A 13491-nucleotide genomic window follows, 5' to 3' on the forward strand; every position below is an offset into this window, starting at 1 on the left:
GCCTCCCCTATGCTGTCAGACAGGGCCTTCTGCTCCCTAATTCCTGCAGGAATTCCTTCCTTCACTCCTAGAGCCTCCAAGAACAAAACAGCAGCTAGTATAAACCCTTTCAAGACTCCTTTTCTCTATGATATCCTTTAAAGCAGAAAACACTTCTGTGTCCAAACATAATCCTCTCTCATCACAAAGGTGCTGAGGCTCTCTGGATCTGTGCTGCTTTCCCAGCAGGCACAGTTACCTCACATAGATGAAGAAGTTAAGATCTGCAGTGTCAGCTGTGCAGAGTGTTGTAGGAACAACTGTTTACAGACTCTGCACAGAATATTGTGGATGTCTGTCTTACCTCCCACATTTACATCCTTTAGAAGATCCTGCTTATACAGTAAACTGCAGCTCTGCTTTTCGTTCCCTATTACTGTCAAGGAATGAGCGAAGTCTGACTTGCTACATCTCTTGCTGGCACATCTCTCTAAAACACTCCCTGGTATGTATGCTGATACTGAATAATCTCTTTAAATCATATTTGCAAATGTCAAGATTGTACCCTAATTGTCTTATAGCAGTGACACCATGGAGACAGGTTTCAGATAACAAAATTCACCCCCTAATTACGATTTCTCACTCATCCTCCATCTAATTATGAACCTTATCGATACAATTCAGTTACAGTTTGAACCTCTCCATTTCTTGCTATATAGCATCTATTACTGGCAATGGGATCTCCTCGTTTATCTCCTCACTTAGCTCTGTGTGCTGAAATCCAAACAGTCGCTGACAAATTCCACCGTGATTTTTTGGTCATAAGTACTGCAAATCTGTAGACTGTGGGAGACCAAGTTGGTACAATTTGCTTTATTACCCTTGCCCATGTTTCAGCTATACTACAGTTCATGCCTGCATTAATCTTGTTATAAAGCACAACATGAAATGAATGGGGTTTATCATGAGAAGTGGCTGTTTTTGAAGATCAGTTGGGAGCCCTGTATTTCTAGATTTTGCTTAATCAACATCTTTTATGGTTCACTACAAAATTATTATGAAATCGAGCACATTTTTATCCTCAGGTAAATGGTAACATGATTTGCAAAAAACTTAATTGCCATGAATTACTCTGGCAATATCTTAAAGAGCTCCTCCCCTTGAAACATTAGAAAACACCACTCACTGCAGCATTAGAACAAGTCAATCTCAAATTCTAAACCTGTTTCCTTTTTATTCCAATATTAATTTAACAACTAGCAATCAGTCAGCTGTTTTATACATTTAGAACAGAACATTTAAACACGAATGCTGCTTCATAAACGCTAAGCTGGAAACTGCTTTCCGAGCAATAAAGGAGCAGGCAATTCTGCTACCGACAAGCACTACTTACAGAAAAAAATCACTCCATGTAATTCAAATACATTTCACAGTTGAGAGATCTCCATGTTACATTTCTAAGCAGAGCAATATAGAAAAGAGAGACTTTAAAAACATTTCTTACTTCTTTAGATAGTCTCAGTATTTGAAAGACCATGAATTTATGACAAAAAGAAAAATATAATGCAGTTGACACAAGTTTCTTTTCTCTTCTTAGCCTGACTGAAAGAGATTAGAGAAAAGAAAGGAACGCTGCAAGGACAGGGACCTCCTTATACTCACCTGTTACCAAACACAGCACTCAGCTCATCCAAAACATTGTTCAGCTTCACCTGGAGCTCTTTGAGATGGTCACTTGCTTCTGCATCCAGCTGTGGATGAAAGAAGAGCACTTAGCTTGAACTCAGAGGGCAGTTTGCTGTCCTTCACAGTGCTCTTCCTCACTGTTGAGGCTACTCTTAATAAGCAGGTGAACTGTGACTGCTGGACTCTTGTCAGCTAGGATGCTCTCCTTCTCTGCCTGCTGCTGTTACAGAAGCTGTGAAATCATCAACAGTTATTTGCCTAAACAGCAGCAAGTGGTTTCCCCAGGCTCCAATACCCTTTGATGCCCTTCCTGATATTTGTAAGGTTGAGCAAGAAAGTGAATGTGAACTCCCTGTGGCCAACAGAGTAAGCAGGCTGAGAAATCATCAAGCACTGGGCATTACCTTTGTCTCACGGGTCATTTCACCCCTCTAAGTCTAGAAGGAGACAGAGCTTTTCAGACTGGATGTTATTTACTTGTGCATTTCTCCATGCATGGTCTTGAAAGATGCTATTTCACCTTCCACCCTGCTGTCAAGTATTCAAACTTAAGATTGACCCAGCTACTGCTCTCAGAAGACTGGACCCCAGCTATTTTGTAAATCTGGCCACAATATCATGGCAGGAACTGTTGTGCACTGATCACTTTTGGAAAGCATAATCTCAGCTACGGGTATCGAGCACAAGTAACTCTACTCTCACATGGAGCCAGACAGCTTTTTGTATACAAATGTTCAGAGAAGACTTCACAAAACAAACAAAAAAAGTGCCCCAAGCACTACATGGATGCTGCTGACACCTTGGCATGTTCTGTAAAAAAGTGCTTGCTCCTTTATTATTGGCCCAAAGCCACCTGTTTTCACACTGTGAATACAGTACCCTGTATTCCAACGGTAGTCATCCCTCCAGCCTGGAAAGAGCCACTTCTGAGCAACCTATCTGTGTGTATACATAACAACACATGTTGAATTCTTTGGGATTATTTGCTCTGAAAAAGTAACTTGTAAAACAGATTTGCCTTTATATGCAGGCAGGCAAGCTGCTTGCAAAACAAAACCTTCCAGAAATGTTTGCATTTGGCATTCAGAGCTTCAGCCTTTACCTCTAAGGCAGAGCATCTATTTACAAATGTGATGAGCCAGAGGCCAGTAAAGTGGTTAAAAATCAGTTTAGATTTTTACGGTACATCCACACATGCAGCTATGCAGGATTTGAGCATGACCGGAGTTCCCACTTCTATATTCAATGCTGAAGCCCTCTTCAGATTCCTCAGCATCTGTCAGACAAAGCCAAGCCTTAGGGGATTTGGAATCTGAGCAGTTCACTTTCCTGTTGTAAGATAGCACAGAAAGCTGACACTATTATGCATTTGAACCTGTGCTTATGAAACTCCTGGATCACAATTTTTAAAATAATTTTTAAAAATCCCAAGCAAATAATGCTTACTTAAGGCTTATAACTTCAGGTATTGCTAGGTCTGATTATTTTTCCTTTATTAAAGTTAATTTGTATTTCTATTATCTTTGTAACTCCCTTACTCTACAAAGGCAGAAGGAAGCTAATGTCATGCCAATCAGCAGTCATTCTAGCCAAGCTTGTAGGTAACAAAACAAAACCAGCATCTATTGGTGGTGGTCTGTCTTGCCCTTACATCATCCTTCCCTTCTACTGTAAAGGGGCAACGAGTCACAAGCTGTCTGGTTTGCTATCTACAATTAATGGCACCGAACAGTTCTCTGATTTTGGCCACTTCTGTTAGATTTGAGGCAGGACCAGTTCATGATTCAACAAAACATTTCAATAACTGCTTTTCCATGTTAAAAAAAAGAAAAAAAGCCAGAAGAATTTGGTACAAGACACTTATTCCTCACTATTTACTTCTACTTCTTTATAAGCTACCAGACGCATGTGTTACAAGTCCAGAGGATGTCTGAGGTCAGCATCAACAACTTATTGCCCTGGTTCATGAACCATGCAATTAATGACTTGTGTTACTGTGAGGTGAAGAGCTCACCAACCACCTCTAAGCTTCTCCTTGCTATTGTACATTTTGATTGCAAACTGACCTTCTTGAGAGCAGAAGAAAGGCTGATTGCCAGCCCTGTACTGCAAGAAGGGACCAATAAGCTGGAGCAATGCTTTGCCAAGAGGATGAGCTCCATTATCTGTGGCAAGGTACTCTCCTCCAGAAAGAACATCAGCTCACAGCTCTCTGGGTGCAACTGGCAAGACAGCTGCCCAGATTTAACTTTGTCCAGCCACACCCTCAGGAAGCCAAACCCTGGTGGTAAGCATTCTGGTTCAGTATCCATCAACTCCTCTGTCATCCTAGAAAGGCTGCTGTCTTCTGAGCAACTGCTACTATGGAAGGAGGAGTCCACATAATACATTACTAATCATTAATGCTTAGGTATTGGCATGCTTTGGCTTGAAAGCAAATTTGGGGGAATTACCTGACTGGGATTTAAGTCCACTAGGAAGGTGCCGGTAGGTGTGTACTACTGTTTCACATATATAAATCACACATTAGTTAGAGTCCCTGTAGCATGTGGTGTAACTGCAAACTATTATTTGCCAATATGGTGAAGGAATGATAACAGCACTCACATGAAACAGTGTACATTTTGCTGTTGCTGCTCAGCCAATGAATTCTAAACATACCATCTATCACTGACAGCAGGAAATGCTACTTGGACTGCATGATAAATCTGGCTGGTAGAGTAAAGCAGAAAGCAGTATTAGGCAGTTGGGTCACTGCCATATGTCACATCCAGACCATTTCTATCAGAAGCTGGAGCCCAGCAGGCTTATGATCTCCATTCTGTGGGTGTATTGGAGATGATTCAGAGGAAGAAAGCTAATGAAAAGTTCTCTGTGCGAAACACGGGACAGTACCCACAGTGAGGTGGCTTCTGATCTCTGAGCAAGTGCTGCAATTCCAGTGGAAGTAATGGCTGGCACGGACACAGTTCCTTGGTTAAGACTAGATGTGCAATACAGAAAACTGAGGTACATGCAAAGTGGGAAATGGTAACCCCATATTTAAATTTCAGGGAAGAAAGCAGGGCCCTGTTAATTTCCTGCAAAGATTTGGGTCTTGGCACTTAAGAGAATCCGGGTCTCGAAGTCTCATCCAAGCACATTCAGGGCTGGAACCTCAAGTTCTCTGCTAATCTGAATGATGGCATTTACAGCATAGCGTTATGAACTTCACTTTAGATTGACCTTCTCCTGCTTCTCTCATGGATGAAATAGAAACCATGAGTTTAAGAATTTGCTGTGAACTTTGCAAGTTTTCCAAGAGATGTTATTAGTTCTTCTTTGGTTTCTACACACACTGGTGAAGCACGAGGAACCAGAACTGGAAGGCTCCTCTGTAGCTGGAGAAACATAGCTCTTGCCTTCTAGAAGGCTGAAGATGTTAATTCACATCTTAAAGCCAGAGAACCTGTGAAATTATCAGGTCTGATATGACATATCAGCAGCTAGAGAATTTTGCCCTTCTATCCTATTTTAGCTTTATAGAGTTCATCTGGCTCTAGCTTGAAGTTGCTGATTTTTGTTCTGCCTCCTTCCACTAGCCCCTGGGAGCTCCTCTCTTCAGAGTCAGACCCAACCTCCTTTTAGGGACTCGCACTGAATTTTCATGCATCTCCCCACTTTCCTATAGGATTCAAAAGTAACGAACCTGGAGTATTGAATCCAAACAACATCTGCCAGCTTCTCAAATACTAGGGTGGCACCAGCTATGGCACATAGGATGCTAAAGAGGAGCCATCAGTAGATACTGCAAATGGTTTGAGAACATTCCTATCAAGTCTTGGCTGTTTCTAAGCTGTCCTGCAATTTGTTATTCAGGTGGCTAGTTTAGGATTTAAAATGTGGGCTAACTTGGCTGAGCATTAAGAGGAGAGTTTCCTGAAGCATTAATTATACAGAATAGCTTGAAACTGAAGGCATGAAAATTGTATGATGATGATCTGCTGCTACTCAGCAGCTAATTCTTTGGGTTCCCTAAGCAGTGCTTCTCTCTGACACTCACCTCACATGCTTGACTTTGGATTAAAAAAAAATGTGCAGAAATTTTTTAAACTAGGCTTCCACAGCACTTCTAGACTCCAGCAGTGGGCAATGCGGTACAGCACCTTTGTGCCGTGAGTTCATAACTCATGAAAAGCTAAGCAAAATAATGGACTGCAGAAAGCCATCTCTCTTGAGCAAAATGAGAAAGGCTTATTCTGGTGTCAGGGACAGCACACAGAGCAGGCTGAAGTCTGCAGGAAAACTGCAGAGATGGGTAAAAAATGCAGGTTACATTAGTTTTTAGAAGATAATGGATGAATAATTAAATAAATGGGGCCAAGTTCAGGCAAACACTAGCAATGAATCTATAGAGCCTGCTTTAGCACTGAGCTAAATTACAATCTCCTTTCTGCGGGTGTATCAGAGATGATTCAGAGGAATCAAAGGTTTCAAAAGGTATTCACGTACCCAATTTCCATCCACGACTCACCGCCTGATTCCACTGTTCATTATGCTTTTAAAGCTACCTGCCACTCCATAAATGCTGCCTTTCCAAAACATGCTTCAGGAATGTCTGAGAATGCTACTGAGCCACAGTGAAGCTGTTTTGATCCTGTGAAATCAACACAGCTCAGAAGAGAAATAAAAGTATTAATTATAAATCCTAAAAATCATTTAAGATACTTCTCTGTGTGCCTGTGTGTATATGTATGTGTGCAAATATATATATGCCTTGAGATCTCAAGCACAGACCCAACAGAATCCCTCCACACAGAGCTCTCTCAAAGCTCTGCTGCTGTCCTTATTGTTTCTGACTAGTAATGTTCACAGACCAAATGATGTCAACACATTAAACCCAGAGATGCTGGGCAATTTTTGCTATTTTGTGCCTTCTGGGTACTACAGCTGGAAAAAGAATAAGAGAAGGGGGGGTAAAGGTACAATTCCTCATTTGGGGGAAAAAAATAGTAAAAGAAGGCACCATATCAAGGAGCCCAGTCTCAAGCAATAGTAGTGGGCAAGCACTTCTGTTCCATGTTATGCCATTACACTGCAGGGTGACTATGGGTAAGCCCTGTCCCTTCGTTTTCCTTGCTGCAAAAGGGAGTAAGTGATATGGATTTCTATACGAGTGTGTTTTGGACCCACTGGCAAAGAGCACTAGGTAGCAGCAGTATTTCAAAGCTTTTCAGAGTTGTGCAGTGCTATACAGCTACAGCTGTAGATGGAGATGGAGCTGTGAATCAGAAGCAGATGAAGCCAAAGCACCCATTAACTGAAACCAATCCTCAAGGTCTGGCTTCATGCATGGTATGTCTAACATACCTGCCACAGGAACAATGGAATATTTGGTACCTAGTCCACAACACCAACTTTGAGAACACAAAAAGGTGAACAGTTCAAGACAACCAGGACCTACTGCTATGCTACTTTCTTACTCCCCCAGGGAAGCAGTTCCTTTTTGGGTAGAGCAGTCAGGATAATGCTTACTTTTGTGCAAGCTACTGTGTGATGTATAGATGAATATAAATCAAATCTGTCACAGAAAGTAAGAACTGCCCTTTCTGAAGAAGATAAAACCCATAGATGCATTTCCAGCAGCATGTTTGTCTACACATTCTATTTTCAAAGCTGTTGTCTCACCAATTGTTACTCACTGGTCAGGTTCAACCTGTATCAGAAAAAGGACTACTCAGACTAGGACAAGACCTTGTTTACTCTAGCAAAACAGAGGACCTGGCAGGTTTCAAGTCAAGAAGCAAAGTACTACATAGTTACCAAGAGGGAAAACCCTGGCGATAGCAAATAATGCAGGCACCTAACACAACACAATTTATTTCTGGTGATCAGCGGCAGCCTAATGAAGTGAACAAGCAGCATTTGAAAAGAAAAGAAAAAAATCACTTCCAAAACCCAGCTTCCTAGCGTGTTTGCCACATTTCTCCCTGTACGTTTTATTGCTCACAGTCTGGGTTTCTCTCCCCTATTCTTCTTTTGATTCCACAGTTCAGGGGAAATAGTGGATTCATTACCTCTGTTCTGCCTTACTTACACCTCCCGAGGAAGGTTTTAAATGGATTAAATCCATTTAAATGCATTTAAATGGTGCACGTGGATTAAAACTTTATAAACCACTTCACAAACATTTCATCACAAGTTTATTTTTTCCTGAAAAATCAGCATTTAGCTACCACTGCTATTACAGCTAGGAGCATATAATGCTTGTTCTTGATGTAGGGCTCAGAAATTAGGACTGTTGAGATCATATGCGAAATAACGACAGCAGTTTTCCTTGCCTCATGGTGTAAATCTATTTGTTGAGATTTTTGCCACTTCATAGAACTCTGCCACCGTGCACAAGAAAGATTTGAAACAGCAATACAGGCAAGAACTGAGCTGCCCATCAGCAAAGCTGACTTTCCTCTTCGCATACATGTCATAGCACAGGCTCTACCACAACACAACCAAAGAAAATGCACTTAGGCTTTGAAAATAATTTTTTCCTAACATCAGCATCAGCAGCCTTTTCTTCATCTTCCCGAATCTTGAAAAGCAATGAAAAAAGAAGAGAAAAAAAGAGATACATGGATTATATCAGAACAGAAATGGTGATATGGGGGAGGAAAACCTTATTTCTGTAAAAATGGCCATCACAGAACAAATAGACACGTCTGAGTATGCAACAAAGCAAAAGTACAGAACTCTTATTTGCATGTCTGCAATATATTAGATATTGGACATTTAGTTCCAAAGGTATTGTCCCACATTTATATGCCACATAAAATGATTCAATGTCAACAGTTCTCAGACCTATCTGTCTTTCTTCAGAGTTGTGAAACCACCAGCCATGCCCACATCCAGCCCACGTGAGCACAGTATGTAACCTTTTATTTCCTTCTCCTTGCTATTCTGTGCTTCAAAACATTCACTCCTGCATCTTATGATAAATTTAGTTGAAAAGGCTTCAGGCATGGCTGTCCCCTCACACTTATTACAGTGCCAGGTGTCATGGGGCTCTCCTTATGACTGCAGTCTTCAAGAACCAGGATGATGCAAATAACCTAGTAACAGTGCAGTAGAATTGAGTAATACTCAGTCCCTTAGTGATCTTACCTCTTTACCACCCATGGCTTCAAACATCTTCTCCAGCTGCACCCTCAGTTGTTGGATGTTATTCATCAGGATGCAGGGCTGAAGGGACAAAAGCAGGTGCCTGTTACTGCTCAGGATGCCAACACATTTTCACCAGTGGTAGAGTCTGTGCCTCAACACCCTTCCCCAAGTACCAGCAGATCTGAGGGTCAAACAGGAGGTAGGGCATGCACAGATTTCAGCACTCAAATGTAAAAGAGAAAAGTCATTTTTAGTCCAGCTTGAAATGGAATGGCCAGTTATAGAATCCCCAGATTAGGATATCTCTGCTGTTGTATTTTTCTCCTCAGCTTTATCACAAACAGAGAACAAGCTGACAAGAAATCAGTCTCAGGACAAGGCCCAACTCTCTGCAGCTCCTGCCATGCCCTGCAAGAGTCCAAGCTGTGTCACCTTCAGTCTCTTAATGCTGCAATGTACTACTGTGAATGGTGTACATCCCAGATGAGAAGGGGAACTGCTAGCCAAAGCTGCATTCAGAGACACAGCTGGGTCCCACCAGGCCAAGACTGAGAGCAACAGTCAAGGGCAGCCTGAGCAATAGGCTCTTCCCTCTGCAGTTGCATCCCCAATACAGGTGTGGCTGATAGCAAAACCAGCATGGGACAGACCCAGGGTCCAAAAATATAAGGCCCTGTTTTATTTAATACATAGAATTTTACTGAATTCAAGATTAAACAGCAAGATAATTAGATGGAGACAACTGTAAACCAAGAGTGCTGCTAAGCACCAGATCTACAGACCAATCTGTGCCCACTTTAAATTGTTTTTTAATCACCTCTGTGACACACAGACAGGCAGAGTGGAAGTTAATTTCAAGGGGACCTGACAGCCTCCAAACCCCACAGATCAACTTCAGGACCTAGTTTTATTCTACAGCCAAGCCAGAATTCAATCTGCAAAAGCACACAAATGATGATAAAAACAATACTGAAGATATTTACACCATCAACATGGTCAGGTGCAATGTGAGCAACTTGGTTTCATCAGGACAATTATGTGATTCCTCAGGGCAGAAGAGAAGCTCAGCATGACTCACCAGTTTCTCCTTGGAACAGTAGGACTCGAAGCTCTTGGAGAGGATGTCAGCATACTGCATCAGCACTTTCCCAATAGTCTGCAAAGACAACATGTAAGCACTGTTACTTGTCCTCTATCACTGCAGGAGAACTCCAGGAAATAAAACGAAAGAAACATCATACTGTTTTGCATCCCACTAAGGAAGTGTCCTGGTTTCAGCTGGGATAGAGTTAACTGTCTTCCTAGTAGCTGGTACAGTGCTCTGTTCTGAGTTCAGTATGCGAAGAATGTTGATAACACTGATGTTTTCAGTTGTTGCTCAGTAGTGTCTATAGTATAGTCTAAGACTATAGTCAAGGATTTTTCAGCTTCTCATGCCCAGCCAGGGCACCTGACCCAAACTGGCCAACAGTGTATTCCATACCATGTGACGTCCCATCTAGTTTAGGAACTGGGAAGGGGGGGGCAGGGAATTGCCGCTCGGGGACTGGCTGGGTGTCGGTCGGCGGGTGGTGAGCAATTGCCCTGCGCATCATTTGTACATTTCAATCCTTTTATTACTACTGTTGTCATTTTATTAGTGTTATCATTATCATTATTAGTTTCTTCTTTTCTGTTCTATTAAACTGTTCTTATCTCAACCCACGAGTTTTACTTCTTTTCCCGATTTTCTCCCCCATCCCACTGGATGGGGGGGCAGTGAGTGAGCGGCTGCGTGGTGCTTAGTTGCTGGCTGGGGTTAAACCACGACAAAAAGATAAACAGCTGGATGTTGAGGACATTACCTTAGCAAACCTCCTATTATAATGAGCAACAATGACGGGGTCTGGGCACTCGAGCTTCTTAATGATCTCAAAGCTCTGATTGAGCTGGGTGAAGACATCCACCACTGAGCAAGAGAACAGAGCATGCTCGGATGTTTGCTGGAACTAAAACAGAAGTACAAAGAGTCACTCTCAAATGGAAAGATCTGAAACACACCCATTTCGTGTCTCCATCATCTGCCACACTGGAGGCAGGACAATTTTACCAAAACCTACATCTTCCCCAGCATTAGTCAAAAGCTCTCCAAAACGCCCAGAGGAGCCAGTTCTGTTGGGTTATATGTTTACTGTCCTTCACCAACTATACCACGACAAGCACCAAGGAAATGTAGCATGATGCTGGGACCCTTAATAAAATGCACAGCTTGCATATCAGTTAATGAGGAAAGGAGAGAGCAAAGAGCTTTTTTTAGATTTTCTTAAAATTTAGTTATTAAAGAGAATGCTTATATTAGCATCACAGACTACAGCACCAACAGTTACTGGACAAATGGGAAGGCTCTTGCTCTCCACCGGGAATACTCAACAAATTAAGAATAAGATTACTCTGTCAGTGGATTAAGGTCACATTCTCACTGCATGACTAAATACATGCAAAGTGCCTTATATTTCAATTACCTCTCACAAACACAGAGAGATGAGAGAGTACCAAGCCACTGGCTAACAGATTAACAGCAGCAGAACAGAACAGACATAAATGAATGATATGCACCTTGCTATTAAACAGCCCTCTGTGACCTGTAGAGAAAAGTCCTAAACTAAATGAGTATCCCAGTTGTTTAGCAAGCAAAAAGGGCTGCATCCTCCATTTGCATGACAGCTGAATTTAGTGTTGTTTGGTTCTGGGTACTGAAGGATATAGCGCCAAGTCCTCCACTCAGAGTGACCTACATACCCCATCTTTTTTATCTCTCTCCAGAGCACCATGCAGGAATTCTAAGGAAACATCTTCATTTTCATCCAGCCACTGCATCACAAACTGCTCAAACCACCTGCAGGAGGGACAGGAAAGACAGCAAGTTACAGCAAGAAACAGAGCGCCCCAACCAGACTCAGACAGTGCTGCTGTTTCAGCAAACCTTGTGAAAGCTCACCACTGTTAGATGTCTGAATGCTGTTAGCTATGTGTGCAGCCGAAGTTCCCCAAAATACTCCTACCTGTACACAAGCCACTGGTGAGCAGGACGTGTACCATCACTTGGGCTCAACCAGCAGAACACAGCCTAGCCCAGACTCTGCAGACTGTTGGTCCTGATCTGGTTTTGTCCTCCTCCCATCTTTCCTTTTCCTCGGTATCTTCCCTTGAGCATCCTGGTTTTCCCCCTTGAGCATCATCATCTCAGAGCACTTTGTCTTTTCTTCCCCTTTCACCCATGTGCTGGACAGGACAAAGGAGACCTCCAAACACACTCTCTCTGCATGTCAAGAGAAACAGCACGCTATCCTGCTGCCCATTTGGGTGTACCATCTTTCACATGAGAGCTGCAAATGAGTATAAAGGGAGGAAAAGAAGCACCTGTTTTGCAGGGGCCTTCAGCCACTTTATCTGCAGATACAGACATATTTCTGGAGTCCTAGGAGGGAGAATCAAGGCTAGTTTTCTCCACTTTAATCCTGCTCTCCCTTTCCCCAAGCCTTCTCTAGAACACCCTCCCATTTCTATGGGCTGCTGATCTCACTGTGAAGATGCTTGGGTAAGATTAACTTCTGGTGATAGCACAGCACATCTGCTAGGTCTTGCAGGAAACTGGCCAGCCCTGTAAGCAGTTCTTCATTGTTTTCTTTTAAAGAAGCACAAACTTAGCTCATGTTAAGTGCTGGACCAATAGCTTTGGAGCATGGTGTCCTAGTGTCAGCTGGGACAGAGTTAATTTTCATCCTAGTAGCTGGTACAGTGCTGTGTTTTGGATTTACTGTGAGAATAATGTTGATAACACACTGATGTTTTAGTTGTTGCTAAGTAGTGCTTATACTAAGTCAAGGATTTTTCAGTTTCCCATTTTCTGCCAGTAAGGAGGGGCACAAGAAGCTGGGAGGGAGCATGGCCAGGACAGCTGACCTGAACTAGCCAAAGGGATATTCCATACCATATGACATCATGCTCAGTATATAAACTGGGGGCAGTTGGCTGGGAGGGGCGGATCGCTGCTTGCAGACTGGCTGGGCATTGGTCAGCAGGTGGTGAGCAACTGCATTGTGCATCACTTGGTTTTTCTTGGGTTTCATTTCTCTTTTTTTGTTATTTTCCTTTTCATTACTACTATTATTATTATTTTTTATTTTCGGTAAACTCTTCTTATGTCAACCCACAAGTTTTACTTTTTTCCAATTCTCCTCCCTGTCCCACCAGAGGCGGGGGAAAGGCGTGAGCAAGCAGCTGCATGGTGCTTAGTAGCCAGCTGGAGTTAAACCACAACATATAGTCAAGTCTCCAAAACAGGCAGGTGCTAGAGGCAGGACAGCAAAGTTTGCCTCTGTTCCTGCTCCTCACTTAGGAGGATAAGCTAAATGGTAGAGCAGAATCTAAGATTCTGCTCAAACAGTGGCTGAAACAGCCACTGCTGTATCTCAAGAAGTTGCCTTACATGAGGTGGTGTCTGGAGCTACCTCCTACACTGAACAAAAGGCTTCTGCACAATCCCACCTTGGCCAAATAGGCAAGGTAAGAAGCAGCCTCAGTGATGGGATCTTACAGCTGGTCATCCTTCTGTTCTCTGCTCTGTGGGACATATTCACATAGTACAAAAGAGGCAGGGAGGGTGTGTCTGTTTAAGCAACAACATAGCACTTACATCTTTATTTAAAT

General features: G+C 42.5%; 1 protein-coding gene across 1 annotated transcript in view; it reads right to left on the bottom strand.

Annotated features, from left to right (window-relative positions):
• UNC13B (unc-13 homolog B (C. elegans)) overlaps window positions 1-13491 on the bottom strand; it is a 193512-nt gene that overhangs the window by 24811 nt on the left and 155210 nt on the right. The window contains exons 27-31 of the mRNA XM_010564211.1: window positions 11581-11677; window positions 10647-10790; window positions 9881-9958; window positions 8803-8880; window positions 1642-1730 (exon numbers count right to left, since the gene is read on the bottom strand). Coding sequence (XP_010562513.1) covers window positions 1642-1730; window positions 8803-8880; window positions 9881-9958; window positions 10647-10790; window positions 11581-11677 — 486 coding nt within the window. The remainder of the gene's footprint in view (window positions 1-1641; window positions 1731-8802; window positions 8881-9880; window positions 9959-10646; window positions 10791-11580; window positions 11678-13491) is intronic.

This window comes from Haliaeetus leucocephalus, unplaced genomic scaffold, assembly GCF_000737465.1.
Source record: "Haliaeetus leucocephalus isolate CR32 unplaced genomic scaffold, Haliaeetus_leucocephalus-4.0 Scaffold176, whole genome shotgun sequence".
NCBI lineage: Eukaryota > Metazoa > Chordata > Aves > Accipitriformes > Accipitridae > Haliaeetus > Haliaeetus leucocephalus.